The 26,752-nt window shown below is 37.9% G+C and overlaps 1 protein-coding gene across 5 annotated transcripts in view; it reads right to left on the bottom strand.

Moving 5' to 3' along the window:
* Nucleotides 1-267: 267 nt before the first annotated feature.
* The window catches only part of phka2 (phosphorylase kinase, alpha 2 (liver)), a 30,998-nt gene continuing 4,513 nt past the window's right edge, over nucleotides 268-26,752 (bottom strand). For 2 of the 5 annotated variants that reach the window (XM_034011650.3, XM_034011649.3), the window contains exons 4-34: nucleotides 25,886-25,933; nucleotides 25,349-25,517; nucleotides 24,663-24,745; nucleotides 24,077-24,157; nucleotides 23,657-23,755; nucleotides 21,482-21,628; nucleotides 21,268-21,321; nucleotides 20,663-20,785; nucleotides 20,014-20,109; nucleotides 19,509-19,616; nucleotides 15,742-15,820; nucleotides 15,389-15,523; nucleotides 14,837-14,946; nucleotides 13,011-13,155; nucleotides 12,729-12,807; nucleotides 12,253-12,422; nucleotides 10,621-10,797; nucleotides 10,290-10,372; nucleotides 9,945-10,078; nucleotides 9,441-9,597; nucleotides 9,170-9,249; nucleotides 8,803-8,881; nucleotides 8,144-8,273; nucleotides 7,426-7,527; nucleotides 7,207-7,325; nucleotides 6,712-6,735; nucleotides 5,287-5,340; nucleotides 4,042-4,215; nucleotides 3,639-3,692; nucleotides 3,301-3,501; nucleotides 268-3,138 (exon numbers count right to left, since the gene is read on the bottom strand). In XM_034011650.3, the coding sequence (XP_033867541.2) occupies nucleotides 2,965-3,138; nucleotides 3,301-3,501; nucleotides 3,639-3,692; nucleotides 4,042-4,215; nucleotides 5,287-5,340; nucleotides 6,712-6,735; nucleotides 7,207-7,325; nucleotides 7,426-7,527; nucleotides 8,144-8,273; nucleotides 8,803-8,881; nucleotides 9,170-9,249; nucleotides 9,441-9,597; nucleotides 9,945-10,078; nucleotides 10,290-10,372; nucleotides 10,621-10,797; nucleotides 12,253-12,422; nucleotides 12,729-12,807; nucleotides 13,011-13,155; nucleotides 14,837-14,946; nucleotides 15,389-15,523; nucleotides 15,742-15,820; nucleotides 19,509-19,616; nucleotides 20,014-20,109; nucleotides 20,663-20,785; nucleotides 21,268-21,321; nucleotides 21,482-21,628; nucleotides 23,657-23,755; nucleotides 24,077-24,157; nucleotides 24,663-24,745; nucleotides 25,349-25,517; nucleotides 25,886-25,933 (3,468 nt within the window). In that variant the 3' untranslated portion in view covers nucleotides 268-2,964. Of the gene's footprint in view, nucleotides 3,139-3,300; nucleotides 3,502-3,638; nucleotides 3,693-4,041; nucleotides 4,216-5,286; nucleotides 5,341-6,711; nucleotides 6,736-7,206; nucleotides 7,326-7,425; nucleotides 7,528-8,143; nucleotides 8,274-8,802; nucleotides 8,882-9,169; nucleotides 9,250-9,440; nucleotides 9,598-9,944; nucleotides 10,079-10,289; nucleotides 10,373-10,620; nucleotides 10,798-12,252; nucleotides 12,423-12,728; nucleotides 12,808-13,010; nucleotides 13,156-14,836; nucleotides 14,947-15,388; nucleotides 15,524-15,741; nucleotides 15,821-19,508; nucleotides 19,617-20,013; nucleotides 20,110-20,662; nucleotides 20,786-21,267; nucleotides 21,322-21,481; nucleotides 21,629-22,372; nucleotides 22,474-23,656; nucleotides 23,756-24,076; nucleotides 24,158-24,662; nucleotides 24,746-25,348; nucleotides 25,518-25,885; nucleotides 25,934-26,752 lie in introns of those variants that run through there. The other 3 variants (XM_034011651.3, XM_034011652.3, XM_059028937.1) reach the window with 3 other exon arrangements.

The following is a 26,752-nucleotide window of genomic DNA, read 5'->3' as shown; positions in this document are numbered from 1 at the left end:
TCCTGTTACTCTTGTAAGTATCAGTATGTATTTTTTGAAGTAGTGTTATTTTGAACAGCAGGTATATATATTTTTTTGAAGTAGTGTTATATTGAACAGCAGCTCCAGTGACCACATTTATACTATCGTTAACTCACTTTTTACTGAAGGACTTCTTTTAAATTATGAAATAAGGTTTGGGGTGTTCTTATCTAACCCTAGAGATGTTTACAATCAGAGACTCAGTTAGAGAAAATATAAAAAGAAGCTTTTTTTTAAATGACACTATAAAACAGAGATGGATTTTATTGTAAAAATGATCAGACATACATACTGTAACAGCATTACAACATTAAACGTTTCATACAATTTCAAATGGACACCAAGACACACAGAGTGCAGGCATTTGTTGAGCAGTATTATTAATAGACATAAAAGTACGTTTAGAGTAGGCAATGAATATATAGCATAGCAATCTTATCAAAGGATGCAGTTACAGATACGTAATCGTTCCTACATATTCTTTACAGAACCAGATGGTAGGTTCTGGTGATTTCAGAACCATTATCTGTTGGTGAAAATGTGCAATTCTTATAAAAGCAAGGCATTTCAAACCAACATGAAAAAAGGTTTTAAAGACCTGGTGTGGAGCTCCGCAGCATTTACCATGCACTCATGAGCACAACCCAAGTGGTGAATCAACTGATGATTCCACATAGCAACTCTGACACTATAAATAGTTACAGTGTTCTGGTTATATTTTTGCAATAGCAGCATGCCCTTGTCTCTAAAATGTACAAATATTCTGACAAATGAAGGTTGCAAAATGTAATTGTACACACAACAAATTGTTAAAGGTTACTTGAAAAGTTAAGTGCAAGTGTTATTAATTTAAATTACATGTGAAACAACCTTAATTTCTTTTACAAGCCATATAATCATGATCAGGCACTTTAAAATGTGTTTAAAATGTATTTAGGATCATCAGGAACATGACTTCAAAAACTAAATAAACATCACTACAACATCTTAACATTGAATCCATTATTTTCTTTCTATTTAAAAAGATCAATTACATAAATACATTTAAAAATAATAATATGATACAATAATTTGTTCTGCTTTATTAGCCATATTCTGAGTTTAAATTAAAAAGAATAAAAATCCACTCTTTTACCACATAGACTACCGTGGCCAATGAGCCAAAACCAGCATTTGCTGTCTTGCAGACTCTTTTAACTGAATTTTACCATTTCAGACTTTCACATTTTTGGATCCAAATATACAGTATTTACGTCCTCTAAATACAATCCAGACACCTTCTGAAAATCAGATGGCATTTAACCCTATTAAGAAGATCCCATTCAATAAGAATATTGCCACATAAAGGCACAAACTATTACCACTGTTGGGATTTTGTTGCATTGCATACATATACTGTATGATCTTAAACATACAGTGGCAGCCATGTTGACATCGACTATCAGTAATTTAACCTGGTGCCACAAGTACAAAATCGAACCACGAATGTTGATCACTGAATGGAGAATTCTGCGTTTGACCTCTCTGATGTAAGTACTGTAGGTGCTTGCAGAATCAAACAGCCAATCAGTAGGACCAAGTTTTTCCAACAGGAAGGGGGAATCACTTGATCATAGTAGAGTGGTGTCCGTCCCAGGCATCACATTGCCATGGAGTTGAATAACAGTTTGTGTTATATTATGTACCAATCACCCTTGATCTTGAGCATTGCAGGCTATGGAAGCTGAGTAACAATGTGTAGAGAGTCCACTGTGACAGCTTAGCAGAATACTGTAAATTATTCTGTCACGACTTTTGTTGTTTGCATTATATTTGCTTTCTCTAGCATGGTATGACTGTGTTATCCCTTGCGATTTAGTAAATGGTCCTCCCAAAGGAATACCAGACATGTTGTAGAGTGTGATGAGTAGCACACTCCACGTAGCCCTGTATAATGCCCTCACAAAGGTTTTTTTAAATTTTTTTTATCATGAACCAGTAAGCAGCGGGTACAAAACATTCATAGTCTTCATTATAAAGGAGTATCAGTAAATACAGTTAAAACAATACTACAGCTTCAACACTCATTTCTTTAAAACCTCATATCAGAAAACATAATTATTAAAATATTTACAATGTGCAGTTATTATACCACAATCGTCTGAATTAGCCACACTATGGGTCATTCTACAGATAGGAGACACAGTTTGAAAAAGTTCAAGTAATGAGGACAAACTTTTGAACTACAAGCAGTGAGATAACAACCTAAGTACTGTAAACAAAACTCAACAAGCCAGCTAACTCTTACTCAAGCCTAAATGTACTAATCTATCTATCTATATATATATATATATATATATATATATATATATATATATATATATATATATATATATATATATATATATAGACATAGAAAACTATATTGATTACCTTAACAGCAGTGTCATTAGGCCTACCTTGCCATAGAGGTATGGTAATTACTGTTGCAGTCATGAGTTTGGAAAATCTCTATTTTTGGAATCTCACTAAAACAGGCCTAATATGTATTCTCATGTTCAGAGAAAAAAAAGGTGTGTATGGTACTGAGACATAACACATGTATGTAAACCTTTTTCACACACCATGCAGCCCATTTGTTTGGTTCATATCATGTTTCCATCAGAGGACTATGTATATCATGTTACACAATGAAGGAGAATGCAAAGGATAAATTAAAAATTCCTTTGAAAATAACAGTTCTCCATTCCTACAAGAATACACATGCTTTAATAAAATAAATATCTACCATATCTGTAAAATGACCCATATACCTAAAGATTAAATTGGCACCATGACTGCTTATAGTACCTAGTTATACATATTTAACAGTTTTCTACAACCACAGTGATGTAGTGTGGTTTACATTTCATCTCAATAAGGTATTCCTCTACCTAACAACTAAAGAAAACCTGTCCTGCAATGTTATTGCATCTGGCAACTTGTATTTGGAAGGAAATCCTGTACATAGGTAGCGACTGCTTTGGAAAGGTACGTCATAGTACCAAAGCCACCACTAGGGGCGCTGTCATAGAAAAGGTTACAAATTCCAGTGGCTGGATCTTGCTCCAAGAAGTATTCACTTGCTCCATGTGCTTTCTGCAAAACAGTTAAAGAGAACAGTATTAACTCAATTAATACTCCATCAGCACACTACACCAGTACTAAAATCTTTGCATTTGATGCCGGTTGATTTTAGAATTCATTTTAAGATTTTGCTCTTAAACGTCAGTCGAAGGTTAAGACTAGTGCTGCATTTACCTGGTCTTGCCGGAACAGGTCGTTGGCTATGTGTATAATGCGGTCGATGTGGATTATCCCCCCGATGCTCTGCACCTCCATGTCTGCCACCAGCGTGAGGACCAGGATGGCCTCTACCAGCAGCTGCCGGTACTCAGGCTGGGGGACGTGGTTCAGCACCGACTCCACATGAACTGCAAACTTGATCTCACCTACCGTCATCTGCATTAGAACAAACCCTGAGTTATATCAGGTGGTCTACCATAGCACGCCATCACAAAGTGCTTATACAGGGTGCAACAGTTTTATTAGGAGATGTCACGTGACAGCCAAAACATGTGTTCGATTTTGAAAATTACCTCTCGGGTGGTTGAAGAAGGAAGCACGTATCCGTCGATGGACAGGCCGTGACACTGAAAGAAAAAATAAAGCGAGAATTTTTGCTGCTTTGCTCTGTTCTTCATCTGACAAATCAAAGGACTCCATTCCAAAAGCCTGTTGGGTCTAGGGATAATGGAAGATGAGGGACAGTGGCACTGACTACATTTAGACATGGTTCTTACCATCACTGCTCTTGGACTGCTGAGACAACTAAACACATTGCACTTGTTCCCAGTGAATCAAACCAAGGTCTGTGCAGGGCTACGAAATGGTCTCAAGTTCGTATGCTTCATAATCAATGACTGCTATGCCACTGGTTCTGTATAAATATTATTAACCAAGCACTGTTTTCAGTCTCCCCATCCCTGTGGTCTTACCTACCTTCTGGAGGATTTTCCACACTTTCTGGTAGAAGCCCATGGGGACCCTGTTTATGGCCCCATCAAGGCGCCTCCTGCGCAGCCACTGGCCTTGCCGCTCATCCCAGTTCATGTGGGCCCCCCCTAAGCCGGTGGGAGACATGGTGCCGCTGGGGGACGAGGGGCTGCTGCACCTCTAAAAGGCAGACAGGCAGAGGCAGTGAAGCTTGGCCACTACCATATCTTTTTAAATACATTCAATAATTCTAAATAAGAAGATGCACACAGGGCTAACAAGATACAAATCAAAGCGCTGCAGGAGATCCAGCTGTAACTTCCAAGTAAAGCGGTTCCCCAGAATGCATGCAGAGACTGAAGGTGAATCATTTCCACCTTGACAAAAACAATGCGAAGAGCAGCTCTCTGAACTAACCTGCTGGGTCAAAATCATCTCCTGCCTATCTCCCTGCCAGGAAAAGGTTTAATATCCACAAATGTGATTTACGCTAAACAGATTTAACCAACTCTTAAACTTTTTCTGAACTGCCCTGAACCAAGCACAATAACATTTAATTCAGAATCTACAGCAAAATCTACAGGTCACCATGGAGATAACCAAATAGGTAAAGGGGCCAAAGGAAACATTTCTTTTAGCAAGTCCATTCCATTCATTTTAGAGAAACTGCTACATTTTATGGCATTCATTTGTTCGTCCTGCAACCCACCCTTTGCATATATTTTTGTATTATGTCCCCCAAAAAACACGATATGGATGTAATTATAATTTCTCAATAGATTGTTCACCAAGGGCATTCTCAGTAAGAGAAAATATATATTGTCCTTGGCTGTATCCAAAATTCAATTTTAAATATGAAATGAATTTCAAACCTACATTTGTACAGTATGATACTATTTGGAAAGAAATCTAAAGGACAATGCTTGATTTGTTTAAAGTTCACACTTTCAAACCCATCCACTGTACTTGAACGCATATAAAAGAGGCGAAAAAAACACAAACAAAACAATAGGAAACAATGTAAAGAATTTGAAGACTGACCAATTATTAATATGAGAAAAGCAAAACTTAAACATTTTAAAGATGCAAGAAAAGTACCCAAGAAAGAAAAAGTGTGTTTCGCCATTGGCCTTATATTTCCATAGATAAACTATTGGTAGCAGTTAGGAACACAAGAGGGTGTTTTACCATGAGTCAATTAGTTATCCCATGATAAACCAATCCCCTATTGCTTTATAATTGCATGGTTACCGTGGAGCGGGGAGACGTTACGTTGCTGCCAATGGACTGACCGCTGAAAAAGAACTAAAGAAAAGACAACAAAAAATGAGAAAATACACAAAGCAAATGGTTTGACGTGCAGGGTAAAGAGAACAAAGAGTAAAGAAAGTAAAGTGTAAATTGTGACACAATCAATCTTCAAAAATCTAATCACTAAAAAATAGCAATTTTCACACAACACAACACAACATAACACAAACGCATGCCGATAAAGTGCCTCTAAATGTTGCCTTTTTTATAACTGAAGAACAGAATGCCATCGGAAGAATACCTCTTGTGAACTCCAGTTTTCTCTAACTCTCAATTCTCTAGACACTCTTGAACTTCTTCACAATGGGGTCTGATAACAAAATGACTTGTCTGCTTTTCAACAACCTTTACAACAAACACTGGTGTGTTAAAACAAAACGGCTGGGAGAACCTTTGGTGTTTTAAACAACAGATGCAGTCCCTGATAAATAATATATTTTTAAATAAAAATCCATATCTTTGTATTTCTGTTGAAATGTCTCATGGATACATTTTGTTTAAATGTGTACTAATAATGGCATGTGTAACAATACTATAAAACACTCAATGATGGCATATTTAGCGACACTAAAAGAAATGTATAACATTCTATGACAAATGTTTTGACTAAGTCTTTCTATAAAGACATTGTTTGGGGGGAAAACAAACTTCAATCAAAGTATAGTAATTACAAAAAATAATTGAGAAGGTAAACAGTGTCAGACTGCCAGCATTATTTTGCCACTAACTTGATCAAATAACTTGATCAAACAAAAGCTTTCAAAACTATCATGTCACGTCTTTATTAGAATGAATTAGTAGTTGTAGAATGCCAATGACAAAACATTCAAAACATTTAAACCATGACACATTCTAAAACAGATTAAACACGTTAACAAGAGCTTGTCGTCTATTTAATGGCTTATAATGCGTTTTTAAGTGTTTAGCGGCTACCTCTATCATGTTGAGTGTATTTGCTCTTGCACTCTTTGCTCGAGGTACTGACACAGCAAAGCATACGTGAGAAATACAATCAACATGATTAGAGGCAGCCACCGAACACACATAAGAAATGTCAACAGGAATAAAGAGGGGCAATTTCATTTAACAGCAAGTCATTTAGAAGGCAGTGCAGCTTTACTTTTGTCTGTATATCATTTTTGTAGTCTTGCTTGACAGAGACACGGTATAGAATGGAAATAAACGCTTCTTGTTAGTCCTTTTTCTATGCTCTAATGATTTCACATGTGTAGAAGTTCTGTTTAATAACACAAAGGATTAAGCTCTAATTGAATGTGGTGTATTGCTGGGAGCTAATGTAAATGCATACTAACAGTAAAGAAGGAAAGAGCATGCTCAACAAACAGTTTAACAAACTTAACCCACACTTTGTGTCATCTGATCATCCAGCTGTATTGAAATTAAGTGAGATAAAAGACAATTAAAACTTCAGTGGCTGTTATAGGAAATGCCAACCATCAAATTGTGTGATTGTATTCCCCCCCCCCCCCCCCCCCCCCCCAATACAAAGGGAGTAGTTTGACAAACAAAAGAGATGTTGACATCTTAAAATGTAACTATCCTACTAGATACTTGATGTATAACATGCAACACAGTCTATACCACGTGACTGAACTGCCTCACACCTCACCTTTTATATGTTACTACAACAAAAACACAATAGTACACGATATTGAATACTATTACCTGAGTAGACTGTGCGGACCTTACATAAAAAGCTAAACCTGTATATAACACTCAAAAATGTGTAAAAGGGTGCGCGGTATACACTGAAAATGACAGTAATTTCATCCTAGTTAAAGGTGTAGTCCCTAAGATAGTGTTTAACATTCAGTTTAACTACAGAATGACTTGTCTTACCTGCTTCATCTCACTCTTGAGCCTAATGATACCAGTTCTCTCAGTCTTGGTGGCTCCAGTGTGGCCCACTTCGTGGATTGAGATTGCAGGACTGGTGGCCGATGATTCCATAGGGCGCACTTCAGAAACAAACACATCGAGGAGCAATCAGAAATGCTAGTGCATGAGAAATAATTCCATTTGCCTTGTACTGTATGCGTAGCTGAAGATCATACTCACCACTTCTTTCTACTCCAAATTCCTTTCCACTGAGAATATGATGAAGCAGATTCTTCATGTCCGAAGGACTCAGATTCATTAGGCTTTCGGAGGCTTCTTCCCCTGGGTTAGATGGAAATAAAAATATTAAGCATGAGCTTCATGACATTTTAGAACTCTGAGTGAACACACCATCGAGTGTCGTCTATCACGGAAACGGGTGACGTCAACCACATTTTTAAAACAGTTAATTGGCTTTGCAAGTACACCTGTCCCCCTTCCATTTTAAGAAAAAGAGTAGCGAGATAATCTTAACAAAGTAAATACTGTCAGGTTTAAGAGTGGATAATAAAAGGTTTATGTTTGTGGTAAGTCACAGGGAGTGTTACCTCAACACTAAAATCACAGGCATGACATCATCTAAACATGTACACACACAGTACAGTACATAAATATTCTTCAAAATGGCATTGAAATATTTTTAAAATACATTAAAAAGATGCCTTCTTCTATTCCAATAAACCTCTCTCCTATAAACGTCCTTCTTGGCTGTGAGCCATATAAAAAAGCTGAAGGGCCCAGAATGCAACACAGCCATGGTGAGAAGAGGGCAGGTTTGTTTATACTGGCCTTCACAAATTAATGGCTTGTCATACGCATCCCTAACATGGAGACTAGGACATTGCTGCACATCAATAATGTTGTTTATGCAGCTACACGCACTCCCATCTATTTATACCTGAACAGTGCAGACTTCGAGTCAGCTCTGTTGCCATTACTTGAATGATGAGTCCGATCCGCAGTCTGAGCATGTCACCAAATAGGGAGGGCTGAGACCTCACATACATCGCCAAGTAAACCATGATCTCCTGGGATACAAAAACACACATGCACACACTGGGTTAACAAACAGCACAGCCCTGCTTCCACTTGTGGGGGAAACTCCTGCTCCAAAGTAGCACTTGAAATGACATTCCCCTGACCATTTTACTACTGCTCCAGCACTAATTGGAATTGTTCTCTAAATATGCCTTTACCTGACTTTGAGCTTGCTGCAAATGTGTACTGCAGGAGCCCGGACTGAAAAAACCTTCCTCGTTCCATTCAAAGCATTTGATAGTGTGACACTGCAACTCTGTCAACCCCACCCACTCCAACAGAGAGAAGGTGGGGCTAGAAGAGTTGAAAGGTCATACTGTCACATGATTTAAATCTTCGGTCCTAAGACCTGCTCAAAGCCAGGCAGATTTACTGCACACAGACTCACCTTGTACACCACATGGCCTTTACAAGGCGAGCCACTCTGGGACACCTCAATCTCTTTATGTTTGATACAAACTCATTGGTGTATAATAATTGCAAAGTAAAAGGTAAAATGGCGGCCATGGCATCCAGTACCTGTGTAAGAACGGCTATGCTTATGTCTTGTCCGCTGGCTTCATAAATCAGGTTATTCAGTTGTTCGGGTGGCAAAGGGCTGCAAGCAAGTTACATATACCAGTTACTCAAGGTTCCAATAATAAACTCCTTGTTGCCATCCATAAATCACACTCATACATGGTCTTACATTTACAGTATGGCTGGTTTAGTACTTATCAGGATCTGTGAAACCAGCTGCAAAAAAATCTTTCATTCTTTAAATAACTAACTAAGTTTTTTTGTATGGCGCTATAAGAACTCCCTGGTGATCGGTATGGCTCTTGTTCTAAGCAGTAAACACAGAATTGCACTGCTGAAAGTCATATTTTATGTTTGAAGGTCTTACGCTGCAATAACTTTCTCGCGAGGCTCAGGAGGCAGACCCACTGTAAGTTGCTTCTGGTGAGAAATCAGGTCTGTGCAAGCCTGGAAACAAAAAATATAAAGAAAGCATTGATAATAACAGCACTATATTAGGAAGATATTGTTTTTCATGGTTTACCATAGGATATGTACATTGGATGAAAATGTCAGGTTTTGTATGACCTGGAGTGTAGGAATACTTTTTGTTGTCATTCTAACAGTATGGTGTATGATGCATCAAGACAGTCCCCTACCTCAGCCAGCACTTCCACCCTCTTGTGCAGCATGCCGGAAATATATCGAATCAGCCCCCACTCCTGGTTGATGCCCGCCTGGCAGTACAGCTCACTGAGCAGGCAGTGAACCGTGACACCATACTGCCCGGAGAGGTTCATATCCCAGTCAGGACCTCTGCAGCCAACACAGCCAAGAGATCAACAAAGGACCATGGGACATGGGCAATGGTCAAATTGTCTACATTTTATACTGCAGTGTTAAGACTGGACATGTTACCAGAAATGACAGTTGACAGCAGCGGATAAGGTAATTGGACAATGGACAGTTTCTGTCTTGGTCCAAATACACGGTTAGTCAAAAGCCAGGATTAATGTTAACAATAGGAAATTATTGAAAGCAGCAGCGGACCAGTGGTATGGCGTACCATTTAATAGATCTGACCCTTCTGTATAACTGTTCTGTGGGGTGCTCTGTGGAGTTAGTATACAGGTTTAAAGATGGGTTTGACCTGACAGACTTACTTTATGACATAAAGGATGTATAATATATCTGCTTGATCTTGCAGAGTAGGACATTCCTTCAGTTGTTCTGCAAGGGACTGACAGTCAACATTGCCATGCCTGTCCCTGGGCAAGTGCAGATCAGAGTCTGGATCCTGTAAGACACACACACTATCAGCTTGGTTTCAATGTTTCAATCTTCCTTCTCTTATGAAACATGCAATAACAAAAAGCAAAAAGAGAGGCCAACGATTTGGACTGCTCCAGGGCAGGCTTACTGGTAAATTAAAGATCTACATTTTAGTTCCTATCTGCATTAAACATAAATTACCGTTCAAGCAGTTAGTCAAAACAAATCCCACCAACCTTACGTGGCTGTGCGTCAACCAGATTCAGTGACTTCCGGTGTTTTTTCAGGACATTAGCAGAAGGCAAATACATTGAAACTTCTATATAAAAAATAAAAAAAGGAAAAACTATAAATACAGAAAACATTACCAGGCAGAGTCTATAATTTTAAAAATAAACACAACTGTACTCTAATGTTGTTTAAAAACTCTTATGGTGTTTAAAGGTCAGCACACAGGGTAAGCAGTAGCTGGTCCCTAATTGAGAATTTGTTTTCCTGGCTGGCTGATATACAGTAGGAAACAGTCATCATAGCCTCCGAGTCCTACAGAAAGGAAGTGAACCTTACTGGGTACTTCGAGCCCCTTGGCCTTGGCCACCATGGAGAGAATGTCCCGGGTGGTGTGCTCCGCACTGAACACGTGGTGCTGTCCGGGCGTCTGGCAGATCGGGGGGAGGTGGGATTTTGGAGCCGTGCTTTGAAGCAAGTGTTGAATATACTGATCAAGCTCATCCTTGACATTATCTGAAAAGAGCACAAGTGTACTGAAATCTGAAATGTTGATTATAAAAATCAGAAAACACATGTCATACACATTAGGCAACTCTTTCACATACCAAGCGGAAAATAACGGAAAACCAATATCTTACCATGTTGACAAATGTTCTATTTTCTATTTAGAGAGGAAAGATTAGCAGCTAGATGCGTAATGGCTTCCATAATGTTATTACATCAGAACTTGCATTCTTGTTATGAGGTGTAAAACAAATAGCAATAAGGGTCTGGAGTACAGTGTTACATAGGAGGGTTGCACTGGACTGTACAGAGCAACTTGCCTGGCTTCCCTCTATAATCAGTTATGAATATGATGGATGAATAATGAACATTACATTTCTTCTTTGAATGTGGAAAAACTGTAACCACTACACCACACACACATGATTGGACGGTATAGGAAGCACACATGCTTAAAATCAGAACCATGAGATTTTTAAACATGTGGAAAAAACTTTTTTAACCTATATGAGTATATGTGTAGCAGTGCCAGCCAACTGCATGATCCTAATCGAGGTTGTTACTTTGTTTTCTGAACTCGAGTGTGACCCTTCAGCATGGTGATTATATCAACAGGTTATACAATAAATCAGTGGAGCAGTGCTGGTTACCCCAGAGAGCAGAGCATAAGTGCAATTGAAAACACACATGGAAATCCAGCTGGCTGCATTTCCAACAAAGAAGCAAAACAAAAATGGAAGAGCTTTTCAGCTTATTCCAGTTAACATGTTTTATTTTTTAATGTTGGCTGGGAATAGCTTACAAACAAGTGCACAATTATTATCCATTTACAATCAAAATAGTATGACTGGGTGGGAAATGTGTTCTTCACTTTACCACCCAAACTGCGTTCCTCCAATGGTGATTGCCAAGACCAGTATCATATATATATTACATACTAGCTGAAGTACCCGCCGTTGCCCGGGGAAATTCGATATTTTAAGATTTCATGCATGACAAATTGGGGAACGGAAGCCTTATGGTTTCCTATAAGTTACCGATCTTGGGTGTCGCACAATGCACTCTGACCCCTCCCTTTTTTAAACTTTATATTTTTTTGTTTTTTTCCAATTTCTGATCTTTTTATTTATTTATTTTTGGTTTTGTGGGTTTCTTTAATTTGAGATACATGTTTTATCTTGGCAAGGTGTAAATTTGATTAAATTAACTCTTAAGTTTCTTCATTGACTTTATCAGGATTGTAGACGTGCTGAGAGATCTACAAGCGTTGAGAGATCTAGAATCGAATAAATATAAGTGCTGAGAGATCTAGAATTGAATAACTACAAATGTTGAGAGATCTAGAATCGAAAAACTAAGCGCTGAGAGATCTAGAATCGAATAACTACAAGTGTTGATAGATCTAGAATCGAATAACTACAAGTGATGAGAGATCTAAAACTGAATAACAGGTTTTGACAGTACCTTTATTGATATCATCTTGTGGATAGCCTCCGTGCTGGTATTCATCGTTGTCGATGCTGTCACAGTCCTCCTCGTCCACTAGCAGCTGGTCGTCGCAGCCCAGGTCCAGAAAGCTCAGCTCAGTGTGGAAGGAGGTGGTAAGAAAACTGGACAGCTTGCCGGTCTGGACCCTGCACAACAAAGGCAACACATCAGGCACTGGACAGCCAGGGCCGTCCACATAACACAAACGAAAGGGGGGTTTCTACAGCATGCAGTCATTAAGAAAAGGGCATGGCCTAGTTATATATAAGGATACAGTTACGTTTCACAACATGTATTATTACTATTTGTAAATATTTCTCTGTGTATAGTCTTTGCTTGTCTACAATTACTATAATACAGCAATCAATGCTGTAGTATTTAAAATGCTCCAGTGTGCTCAACAAGATTAATCAGCAACAATGAATCAACAAAGCTCTGGTCCGGATCGTGACCTTGCCCCGCCAAGGTACCCATCCTGCAGTTTTCTGAGTGTGGCGAGGATAGCAGGGTCAATGTCAGTTCCGCCCTCAGCTGAAAGAGAAGAGACAAATCTGTTATTCAATCACACATAACATCAAATCTAAATTCATAATAACAAAGTGTCATTTTTGCTTTGCTTTCTGAATACAAAGAATATCAATAAACAAGGCACTATGTTTGAGTGTTTATGAAGTTACATATCTTTCTTGTTTCATTACCAGATGGTAACAGATTAAAGAAGCGAAGATCCTTACTGAGCATGCTGTGCGTGATGGGAAAGGTAAGGGTGGGACGCCCAGTCATCCTCCAGCAGGAAGTGAGGTACGCCAGCTCAGTCCGCAGCATCTCTGCGATCATGCGATTGTCCAGAGCCAGGTAGAAGTGGTGCTGGTCAATGAACTGTGTGGATATGGGAAGGTCAAGGCATATCGATAAACAAAACACGAAGAACTGGCCTACTTTAACAAATATAGATAATTTTAAAAGTAAAAGGAATACACCATACAGGAAATACAGGATAAATGATGGTTATGCAATCAGCATGGAAGAGGGGGTCTTGGTTTCAGTTCAACTCCTCCTACATGGCACAAGGCGGCCCCAGCTCAAAGAAGGAAGCTGGTAGTCAACGAGGTGCAAAAGCAGGAGGAGAGGATGAGGTGTATAAAGGCCATTTCCCAGGCCAAACAGGGAGAATGGATGAGATGGGAGAGTGTGGAACAATGCAAGATTGGCTGGCAAGACCTATGGTCAATGGAACAGAGCAGGATCAGTTTCCTCATCAGGTCAACATATGATGTTCTCCCATCACCACAGAACCTAAATCTCTGGGTAGGAGAGGATCCCACATGTCCTTTGTGTTCATCACCTGCAACATTAAGGCACATTTTGACAGGATGTAAGGTGGCTCTTAGCCAAGGACGGTTTACTTGGCGCCATGACCAGGTGCTGCGATGTTTGGCCTTAGCATTGGAAGACAAGCGTAACATGACCAATAAGTTGCCACCTGTTCCATCAAAACATAACACACAAAAGACAACATTCCTCCGCCCAGGAGAGCAACCACCAAGAAAAGGTGTTAAAACCAATCCTCGCCCAGGACAACTGGAAGCTGCTAGAGACTGGAAAATGCTGGCAGATGTTGGTCAACGGCTTATTTTTCCACCTGAGATTGCCACCACTAACCTTCGACCAGATATTGTCTTGTGGTCTGGATCAGCACGCCTTGTTCACCTGGTAGAGTTAACAGTGCCATGGGAGGACGCTGTAGATGAGGCGTATGAGAGGAAGAAACTGCGGTATGCTCAACTAGCCACTGAAGCGGAACAGCGAGGATGGAGAGTTCGGGTTTACCCAGTGGAAGTGGGTTGTCGAGGATTTGTGGCACACTCTACAACCCGGTTTCTCAGAGACGTCGGATTCCGTGGCCAAGAGTTGCGTCGCACAGTGAAGAACTTATCTGAAGCAGCAGAGAGGAGCAGCAACTGGCTGTGGTTGAGACGGAAAAATTCTGGCTGGGGACAGGTAAGTAAGCTGGGCTGAGTTGAGTGGGGGACGGAGGGGGGTGATGCTGGGACGCCAGAATCACCGTCGAGCCCTCTTGAGGTGTCGTGGGCTAGTCGACGAAACACTGAGGATGGAAGGTGCCCACTTGAAAACCCCAGAGATGTACCCTACTTAGCTCAATCCAGACGGTTGTCATGCTGATGCGCTGGGGAGGCCGCACTTTGGTTGATCCCCGGAGCCAGCATCGCAGCCGTTGTGTGTGCTGATGCGCCAGGGAGGCAAAATAAGCTGATCCCTGGAGCCAGCATTACACTTCAGCCATTAACACCAGACAGAAGGATATCTACATCATCATATGGAAGGAAACGTAAATGGATGGAGACGCATATGGATCACATTAGTTTACTGTAAAGCTACGTCTTAGTTGGTGCTTATCTTGGCGAGAGCCGAGTTCAAATCAGCATGAAGTTTTAACATCTACTCTCGTGTAATGGAAATCATAAGGCTATACCCCATTGCTGTAAAATGCTCTAAAAAGTATAGCTATGTCTTACCCCTTAGTGCCCCTTATGCTTACCTGTGGAATAAATGTATAGATGCGATTTCTAATAACATACACCTTAGAGGTTCCAAGAACACCAATGTGTCGATACGGTCGACCACTCAGCTTTAACTTCTTGCTATTACCTAACAAAAAAGTGCAAGAGAAAAAACAAAGCATTGCTCATTATAACCTAATCCAGTTGTTTCAAATGAAAATACTCTTTAGTGATCTAACACTTTTGCCTGAATCCCTTCATCCCTCCCAGAAAAACCTACAGGGAGTTAACAACAAGTATATCAGAAGCACACTGTACATATCAGTGGCCACAGCTGTAGGTACACAATTACTTACTATCAACACAAGTACTACCAGTATCATGAGAAAGTAGATCTCCATGAACCTACCGAACCCTTATACACGTTTACCATGGTATTTTTGCATGATATTTTGCACTTTTACCATGCTTTTCCTATGGTTATACTATGTACAGTATTTACCATAGTTGACCATGGTTTGCCATGTTTTTATATGCTTTACCATACCTCTCTGTTTACAATGCTTACCTATGTTAAAGGGATTACTTACCTAGCTTTACATAGATGTGACTGAGAATGCGGGCAGGCTGGACTTGGATGGGGTGCACCTCAGCAATGGTCTCCACCTTAATACCATACTTCTGCAGGAGTGTCTGGATGTCTTTGGTTTCTGCCAAGATGGACACTGAACACAAAAAAAATTAAGATTTATACAGGAATACACTTAAACATGTCACCTGTTCAATGTTTTCAGCAACTTTTTTAGTTTAATCATACCAATCAGTCTAAAAAGAATAATAGTCTTTTTCACATTACCCGAAAGCAAGGCATTCATATACAAGCACAAGTAAGTTATATGAATAAAAACATGCACAATGATTTGAAACAATATGGGTATCAGACCTTGCACAACAACATCCGGTTTGAAAGATGTAGAAAATCTTCTGTTGAGGGGGTCAATCTCACCTGCGGCCAGAAACCCCTATAACAACAAAACAAAATGTGGGCTTATTGTAGGAATCAAAGTCGTCTTTCTTTAAAGCAAGTAGGAAAGGTAAGTGGTTGTGGTTTTGTTGTAGTTTGCCCTGTTAGTTTCTGTTTTTAGTCTGGTCTTACAATACCAACAGTATGCTTTTGAATCATAAGAACATAAGAACATAAAAAAGTTTACAAACGAGGGGAGGCCATTCAGCCCATCTTGCTTGTTTGGTTGTTAGTAGCTTATTGATCCCAGAATCTCATCAAGCAGCTTCTTGAAGGATCCCAGGGTGTCAGCTTCAACAACATTACTGGGGAGTTGGTTCCAGACCCTCACAATTCTCTGTATATCCATGTACACAAGTCATTGTAACAAATACACACTATCAATATCACACTATCACTGGTGCTGTTGTTTCTGGGCAAACATTGTTTCCTACAATAATAATAAATTTACAACCAATAATGACAAACAATGTATGAGAAAATACAAAAGCCAATCACTTTGCAAGGATTTAAATAACACAATAAAAATAACAGTTAGTTTTCATGAGAATAGCACTCATAATAAACACACATGCAGTGGTTCATCAAAACTGAACACATCCTTAACTATAGAGCTTTTATTGTAAGATACTCATTCAGTTCATGGTCTGAGAACTTGTGCTAAGTCACGACCATACCAAACACCATCAAAATTGATGGGTGTTTCCTAAGACATAGCTAAAAGTGTGCAAAATAAAACTTGTTGCTTCAGTAGTCAACAAAACTAACCATCAGTCTGATTTCAGAAAGTGAAAGTGAATTTCAAAGATAAATGCGCTTTACAAATCCTTTAAAAATACGGGTTTGAAAAATGATCAAATGTATTTTTTTTTACCATATAAAGACAGAGGGACAGTCAAATTTAAAGACATTTGTTCCAGACATGTATGCCATTAACTAGTTTTTTTTAAGTGTTTTTTTTTTCTATTTTTATTTTTAATAAAATCTGATATAAATAGATACTACAATAATTCTGAAAACATGTTTATACCAGCACATGCCCAGCTTGCTTTACCTGCTGTATGTACGTTATTTAGTACAAACAGGAAACCGAATGCTAATTACCCGGAACGTGATGTTGCAGGATGCAGGCCGCAAGGCTAGATAGAGGCCCTGTCTCAGGAAGGCTCCTTCCTGTTCATGTAAAATCGTGTCAGACTGCTGGTTTTCTTTTACAATTAAGGAGCAATTAGGGACACAGTTCTTGAGGGAACACTTAATGAAGCTCTGTCATAGTTACATAGCCTCACATTCTCACATGTGTGCGACAGATGTAGAACCGTTTCATTTAAGTTCTCATTTTATGGCCCCCTAGCAACTCTTTTTACATGCCAGGCCATACATACAGGTGCAATTAAGGCTTTTTGCTAAAGTTGTCACTAAGCCTCCTTACTGCACAACCTTAATGCTTTGTTAAAATGTTATTTTGGTAAGGATATCATTAATACTACTACTACTACGACTACTACTACTACTACTACTACTAATAATAATAATAATAATAATAATAACTGAAAACCTGCAGAACTGCTCTAATGCATCATGACCTACAATACAGAATATGTTGAATACTCTCTTTTACGAATGGTATTAGCCCTTTATGCATGCTTAAATGCAAACGCATTCCAGCAATACAGTAGTCCAACAGTACATATCGTGTTTCTTTCTTTTTACATTTTGTTTGTGGTAATTTGTGTTTCAAAGCTGTTATTACATTTAGCAAAATGGTGCACAAGTGAATCCTGTTGCACTTTTTCCATTACATCCATTATAGAAGAACAAGGAATTATGCTGAAATGAAAAAGCAATGAAAAAAAAAAAAGAAAGTTTTTTTTTTTACTTAAACTTTAATTATTGACCACATCTCATTTAAAGTGAAAATTTGATTGTAACACAGTTAGCAGCTGTGTGGGAATTTGGGACATGACCCAGCAGTAGGCTGGCTAGGACCACATCATTTGTAAAAAAACAAAATTACAAAATGTTACAATCAAATTACCTTGTTAAGATTAATTAATTTGATTAATTTCACATTTATCCAAAAGTGTTGCCAACAGCTTGATAGCTTGGAATTGCACTTGGCAATCTGAAATTAGTTGCACCAAAAACTTTCATACATGACTGTCTTAAATCTAAATGTTTTTTTTGCATTAGACCTATTGTACATTACTCCGCAGTCCACAGTATGACTCTTCTAATTTTCAGACAGTGCTGCTGCCGGTAACCATGGAGACAGAAAGAGCTCAGTAACAGTACCGCATGTTCAGGAAGTCTGCTGGGAAGGACATTAAGACCTGGCAGGATGTACTTTGTCCTGGCTAGTTTATTTATTTATTTATTTATTTGATAGTTTTTGGTCAAAATAACAAGAGAAAAAGTCTAGACATGCATTTTAATTTTTTTTTTCTTCAAAATACTGCCTGAATTGCTGTCTGGTTTTAAATTTGCAACACTTTGATTAAATAAATCTGTCATGAAAGACAGAAATAAGGATGACCATTTAAGATTGGAGGCTCTCTTTGTAGGGCAAATGAAAATATTTTCAGAAAAAAAAAGATGTACAGCATAAAACTAGCCAGAAAGGACACCAGCACAATCTTTTAAATGCTCCTTTCTACAACAAATTGTACCTTGATTGTTTTAGACCAATTACACATATTTGTTTCAATATTTGATTTCAAAATATGGCCTTTTAGGACGACATGTTAAATGGTTACATATCTTTTTAATTGCGCAAGCGCATCTACATTCTAGCAGAAGGTGATAAATAAGAACAGAACTTGCATGGTAACTATAGCAACAAGTGATAAAGACCAAGGCCAGGTTGACCTAGAATTTCCAGGTATTGGTGCCACAATTATTTTTGTTATTGAAGCAACAAGATACTAACGTGTGTGTAAGTTGTAAACACCCTCAAGGTCACAGAAAGAGCAGTCTTCATTTCTGTGAGATTGTCTAAGTCAGACAGAGGAGAAAAGGAGAACGCACAAAACAAGAACTGGAAAATATCAGCTCTCACTTAAATCCAGCTAAACACCCCAAATAATTAAATAACCTTGGAAGAAGACCTGAATATTGTTAAAAAGGACTAAAATGAACTATATTAATTGGAATCACCATTGAAAAAAAGAAAAGTGAATATAATAACGAATCAATTAATTATGAACTGAATTGGCCTCCCGGACTAGTTATTTCAATGTGAAGAAAATCTTCCATTAAACAAATCGAGTTCTCCATTAAAGTAAAAAAAATAGAAAAGGGTTACAGAAAATATTACAGAATGTTATAAATGTACATTTGCAGAAAGGTTGATGTTTGTGAAATGTAAAAGGGTGTACTATATCTTGTTGTTTCAATCCACAAAGGAGCTAAAATAATACTTTATGTTGTGTGATTTACTGCTCAATTGTTTCTCTCAGCAATCTTAAACTCGAAAGGAAGACGTTTATAATTACAGAGTGCTAATTAACTTAACAAACCATTACACCTATTAATTAATTGTATCCTTAATTTGGGTATTTAACAAGAGTTCTTGCTACAGCCAGAGGTGTCCAAATACATTGAAGGCCAGTGTAATTCACCACTCCCCAGATACTGAAGTAAATAAATGTATTTGCATACTCCAACCCTACAGGCCCTGTATGTACCTCAGCCAGCAGACTGCCCAGGATGTAGAGAGACTGGCCCCACATGTGAGGGAGTTTTCCTGCTGGGACACGGTCCACTGTGTGTGGGTTCCTGTACTCTTCCTCAACCTGTAAATACACAAACACACAGAACATTCATTTCTAAATATCACATTTCCAAAAGTGTCCTGCAAAGCATACAATAATAAAGGCTAACAAACAACTCAATTTGCTGTTTCATTTCATTGACTTTTGACGTATCACTCTAAATGACTTCTGTTGCTCCAAAGAATATCTCCTCATACTTCATACTTCCTGTGAGATGAAACAGGATGTGTGGCTTACTTCGTTACCACGGTTACTTCAATATGATGTTGATAAATTCAACATTACAGTGGAACACCCATTTGAAGATCCATTTTACAGAATAAAAAACAAGAGAAGTAACTGAAAACTGAAACCTGTGATTGCTGTCCCTGATCCCATTTATACTAACACTGAAACTGAGAGAGGTGATGGCTCCTACCTTGTCTGGCGGGACTGCGTAGAGTTCAGGCACCAAACGTATCCCATGCTTTCCTCTAATGAGAATACCCTCAAGGGCGTCTCTGTACTCCTGTACCTGTGAACAGCCAGCAAGAAATCAAGACGCTAGCAACATCAATAGCTCTAATCTTAATGTTGAAGTGAAATTGTGTTAATAGGGCCCAATGTAACCGATAAGTAAACATTATACTAAAAAACGAAACTCTTGAAGCTCAAACACTGTAAAGCCATAAATATTTGCAGCCAAAATATTTGGCCAATCACACCCATAAAATCTGTTTTGCTCTAAAAACGTTGCCAACCTGTTGCAATATACGAAGTATGCATTGTTAGTGGAATTTGATATTCGTGCCAAAAATGATTGAGTTTTTTTTTTCATACGTGAAAAACGCATAATAAAAGGCTTGCAGATATTTATGGCTTTAGAGTATATAAACAGCATACGCAGTGTGAAGTTAGTGCAGCAAATGTTATGAACAAGGAGGTAATAATGAAAACAGCAGGATACAGCCCCACCTACTGTACGAACAAGTGAATAACAGATTTCTACAAACTCATTTTAATCAATCTAGTTATCCAAAAATAAAAATAGCCTGCCTATGATTTTTGGTCTACAGACTCTATCTTACCTGCACCTGGTCACCATTAAATATACCATCTAATATCAGGTATGTCCAAAAGATTGGCCATTCACATTCTATGTTTTCAAACAGTTTCAGCTCAGCAGGGTCATAATGCAGCCTGTTGGGGTCCTAGGATAGAAATATTTGTTTTAATCCTTCAAAAATATCTAGATACCAGAACTACAGGGGCTTGCTTAAAATGGTAGTGTTTTTACCTGTGTCTGAAATGGATTGAAATAAAGTATTCTTATATGGTTTTTATTTTATCTTCATGACATACTGTATGTGATAAATGTAGGTTTCATTTGGAAAACCTGTACAATGTTACCATTGTTCTCAATAGAAAGTTGTATAATGATATGATAAATTAGCCCATTTCAGCAAACAGATGTATCTTTTCAGATCAATTAGAAAATGTGGATATGTGTATACTTAATATGAAAAAAAAAACATTTTCAAATTCTTTTAGATTTTTCTAGACATTATTGAAAGCTACAAATGTTGAGAAGATTGCTAATGTATGTCCACCTAAGGGGTAATAATATCTACATTAATTGGAGCATTAAGCATAAGCTTTATATATCTGGTTAACCATTTAACAAGTTCAGTACCTCTCTTGGCGTTTTATATCCATCTCTTAGAAATCGGCAGCAACCATGACGTCCCTAAAGAAATTATTAATAAAACATTAGCAATTAAAGCAGTGTAAGGTCTCTCGTCAACTGCAAACAAACACAACTAGGTCAATAAAGTTAAAATAGCATTTCTTGTGAGCAGATTGGCAGATAAATAACAGAGATTTCAATGAAAGAGTCCCTGGCTTACCTGCAGTTTAGTTATGATTTCATTTTTTGTCACATTAACAAGGTCCATGTTTTCCACTGCAAAGGCTGGGAAGGAAATAACCGACAGGAGTCCAGAATCGATCTCTTTAGATGTTGAGGCTCTGGGCAGCATTGAGCAAAGAATAGACTGCAAAAAACATAATCACAATACAATATACTGTATAAGCACATAATCACAATACATTATACCGTTCAGACCCACATAATGATGTGGTACAGCCACCTGAAATGTCTTTTATAATAGGAATGACATACAATCATATTTGAACAGCTCTGGAGGTCTGAACTTCAGACACCAACTATCATCATTATAAGTGATGATTCCCAAACCAACAACCACCAATTTATTCATTCGTTCTTTAACCAGGAAAAAAACCATTGAGACTGAGGCCTCATTTTCAAGGGTGCTCTGGCAAGATGACCAGAAACAGACAGCAGTAATTTCATATCATTAAAAACAACATCACTCTAAAGACAATATCATATATTCAATCTGTGATAAGAAACATTTACACTTTGACAAATTCTTGGAACCTACTGATTAAAATAAATGTAATCTTTATTATGTATCCTAAAATAAATGGGTTATTTACCTAATGCACTCATATCCCAGACACTCTGGTCCAGACTGTTCCATGCCCTAAACGGAGCTGTAACTAAATGCTTATCAGCCAACACAAGACTGTCACTTGAAAAATAAGTGTAAGACTAGGAGGTAAGTTTACTAAAGCGTTGCACCTGGCACAATAGTTGCAAACCAGTTGCAAATGAGTCTGAAGTCTAGGGTGAAATGTACTAAACAAGCGCAATGCTATTAGCGACTTTTTAGGGAATGCTTTGCGGCAGCAGTTTCTGTCTGTGGTGTACTTACAAGCCTTGAGAACACATTTCTGGTTTCCCCAATGTGTTGGAAGCAATAGACTGCACACATGTGCCACTAACCCCTCCAGCTCATTCTGAGCATCTGTATAGGAATAGGAAACACACCTATTCAGGTGGTTTGTTATTGTGCATAATTTAGCACCGCACCTCTGACTAACTAAAATAAAAATGGACAATATACATTTGGTTTATAGGCTACTAATGATAATATGAATTAGTGGTATAATGCAGAATGTATGTATGTCTTTTGAAATTTGTATTAGCAAGAATTGACTGTCCTCCTGTAAATATCATAACTTGTCAATGTGGCACCATGGTCTATTTTGTGTTAATTATCTAGGCTGCCAAGCTATTAATAATAATAATTAAAAAAAAAAAAAGTTAAAATCATTTAGTTTCAATTTAAAATAATCTTTTATTCGTGTACAATGCAGCAACATGATTTATTTTGTGTTACCATACTGATAGCCGACAGGCTAAAGTAAAAAGAAAGTGCGCTAGGTACTCATTTGATTTTACTACTGTACTGTATGCTGTATCGGCCTACTGTACAGATTTATATTTTTACATAATGTAATGTGTCATTGGTTTTATTTCAGTGCAATGATTTGTACATTTAAAATACAATGAGCACTATAAATTTATGTGTGTGCAACTGTATGTCGGATAAACATATCTGGTTTAGCGAGGGGCTACTGTATGACTATGCTTTTTGATAGAAGCACATTTTTTATTTAGGGGTATTAAAATAGGTAAAATGAAGACTGAACAGAATCCATTGTGCAGATGATGTTTACATTTAACAAAAACAATGTTGTTTTATTCATGCACTTCTATTTTGCTAAAGTTAGTCCTGGTCAGTATACAGAACGTCTAATCAGTGCTGCAGTGAAGTTCAACAAATGTCCCAGTTAGAAGGGTTAGAGGGTACCTTGCTATAATGTAGTACAGTAGGTGCTGTCATTCTGGTAAGAGGCTAAACAACAGTCCTGTCTGGGCAGTAATGATCCAATGGAGCTTTTTCCCTAATGTTCTCACTAAATCCCAATATCGGTACAGTACAGCATATGCAAATTGCATGTTATTGTGTGATTTTAGACCTGGTTTGGCCTGTGTGGAGCAGTATAAGCTAAAGCTGTTGTCCATTGTGTGTCTGTGTGTGTGTTTATATTACTGTATGTGACTGCATATCCAACGAGGGCTAGCGTTTGACACATGATGAAGCTCTTTAGTTTAACTCATCTTGAATATTGCATTAAGGTTGTGCTGTTACCTGGCAGTGTTCTACTTCATCGGGAAGAACGTGAATGACTGACTTTGGCCCCCCGTGTGCTCCAAACAGGTCCAGCTCATCGATGGCTTCAAGGGCTGCCTGTACAAACACACACACCAAACACACTGGAGTTAACAACACAGGCTTGCACTGTGCCCTGCATTCAATTTATGTAACAACAGGCAGGAAAAACAGTATAACAAATACAAAAACAAACCAAAAAAGGAACTAAGTTTTCTTAGTTTTGAGATAAAGCTGCATCTTTACTATTTGAATTTTTTATATATATACATGCCTGTCATACATGAAAACAGTTTTACCCTTAACTTTTGCAGTAGAGACCGCCTTTTGTGGAAGTATTAACAGAGGCTACATATCCATGTTGTCACATACTATAAACTATATGAAAGGTCCCAGTACCTTGGCCATTCCCACAGAGCTGCCATTCAGTTCTGCTATTCCCTGGTTTGTCTTGTCTCCACGTTCCCACATTCCATAATCCTGAAGAAACAAACGTGACTTTTTTGTTTTAGCTGCTTCTGGACATATTGGAGTATTATACTATCGGTCATCACCACACACCACTGTTTTAAACCTGTGTTTTCAAGAGTTGAACACTACAAAAATGAGTAAGTACAGTAATCTAAAGTCTATAGAAACACTGCCACCTCCTGGAGGGAAAAAGAACTTCCCCTTCATGTTTGATATGGCAGTATTTGGAAGCAGCATGGGTCAGGGACATAAGATCAATGGAGTCATTTCCAGAATGCAACTGAAAGATAAAAGTGCAAACACTAACCCTAACCTGAACCCGAACCCAAACCTGATTCTGTAAAAACTGAAGTGATTCATTTAGTGCATCATGAAGGACTTCAGCCTCCATTCACTGATAGTATAAAGCCTTTGTAAGCACAAAAGCTCATAACTGCTAGCTTAAACATGTAACAACAACAAATAATAATCACAATGAGAATTAAGAAAAATAATAACATTTGTGTACACTTACTGCAACTTTGTAGGCCGCCTCTATATAAAATACAAGGTTCTGTACAAAGGCTACTTCATCCAAATTAGATATGATGCGTAGACCTGAGGGGGAAAAAAAATGGTATCTATGTACATCAGAGAACATTTCAATATTGCATGAGTAATTTCAACTATTTCATTTTACTTTTTCGTTCTGCTCTCTTTCTTCCTACGTGGCAATACACCTTCTAATATGCACAAGAGTAGTAAGCAAGACCAGAACAGCATTCTGTTATTATAATGTGGAACATGAAAATTAGTGTATCTCAAATGAATATAGTAATAAAGCATGGGAAGAACAAACATATCTTTACAGTAGCACATCAACAAGAGTAATAATGTTGCTATTGCTAGTAAGAGTTAATATTTTTTGTTTTCAATCTTCATTTAACACTTTGAGTGTCACTGACGTGTTTTGCTTTATAAAAAAAAAAAAATTAGATGCTGTTTTCAGGTACAATATATTCATGATGTACCCTTGTGTCAAGACTTTTAATAAAAATTAATGATTTTGTTTTAAAATCATTGCTTTTAAGACTAAGAGGCAGGAACAAGGAAACAGCACCTGTTCTTGCACTGGACTAATTGCATGCTCCTGTTCGCTTGTAAAAGAGTTGTGTGTGTTCACTTGTACTTTTGTATACAAGGTAAGTCAGTATCACTGACCTGCAGCTGTCATCTGTGCCAGGTAGAGCAGATAGAGAGAGGTGGCATCCACTTGCAGATGCCCCCACTGGTCATCCCCCACCACAGTGCTGCAGGTCGAAGTGTTGTACTTGGCATGGAGACAGTCCTTTGTACTCTGAGTGTGTTTGAACTTCTCCACTTTTTCTACCTGCAATGATATCAGCACTGAGATTCTCAACATGACACAACTTAGACTCTTTCTCCTATTCAAAAAGTTATATATTATTACTTTTTTTTACATTTCTTTATGGCCATTTATCAATACAGTATTGTATATTTTGAACTGCCTTTATTATATATATATATAAAAAAATGTCATTAGCACCATGTTTTTCTGATAAAGAGAAAATACACCTGTCACAAAACTAGAAATAAACAATTAAAGAATACCTAAGAGCCCTTGAGTTAAGTTGTCAAAGTGTTATAACTTCAATGTGTGTTTTCCTCCTTTCAGAAAGTAAGAGTGCCAGTGGTGCTTTGGAATACATTTACGTTTCCCCTCTGTTTGAAGCTTACCTGTCTCATCATGCACTGCAGTAGTCCCTGCATTAGTTTAACAACACTCTGTAATACAAAACAAAATCATTTCTTAGTGCCTTTTCCGTACTCAAACTGACAATGGGATGGGTACTACTGAGGGCTATATTTATTAAGGTTTTTTACACCATTTGTTTTGTTTTTAATGAAAGGAAAATGTAACTCGTAAGGTTACAAAAATAGAATAAACCAAACAACTTTGGCACTTTGAACCTTGGAACCTTCACAGTTGTATGGTACTATTTTTTTGAAGGTACAATTGTTATTTAGCTACAGCACTTGCGGTTCTTCAACACAATCTGAAATATTCTTGTAAGCCCATTTTAAGAAAGCTGAACGTTTTAGTATTAATTATGTCATTTGAATTTTTAAGGAGAATTTCTCTACCTACAAGAAAACTACATGTAAACCCAAATTGCTGAAAAGGTACTACAAAAATACACTGGCAAAAAGGTGAGACCTGTTTTTATTTTTGCATATAAACCAAGCGATCGATTGCTTTTCATATGAATGTCTACAACCTGAGAACTAAAATATGTACAATACAGGTGAGGGTTGGGTCAATGTGTTGACTGAACTACTGTAAGTATGGTTATAGTATACACAATGAGAAATAGACATATTTACTATTATCAGTTCTTCCTATTAAAGGAGTGCTACCCAAGATTTTAAAATACATTGCTCTACCTATTATTAATATTGGCATTTGGTTATTTTGCTTGTTTTGTTTTATACTTTAATCAATGATATACTGTACAGTAGAAAATCAAAACCATCAGAAATCGGAATGGGTCAGAAATCCGTTTAAGCTTGTAATACATTACGGACATGTAAAGCACCGTGCAG

The sequence above is a fragment of the Acipenser ruthenus genome, chromosome 8 (genome assembly GCF_902713425.1).
Source record: "Acipenser ruthenus chromosome 8, fAciRut3.2 maternal haplotype, whole genome shotgun sequence".
NCBI lineage: Eukaryota > Metazoa > Chordata > Actinopteri > Acipenseriformes > Acipenseridae > Acipenser > Acipenser ruthenus.
The sequence above is the reverse complement of the archived record's forward strand: the minus strand, read 5'-3'. Positions and strand labels throughout refer to the sequence as shown.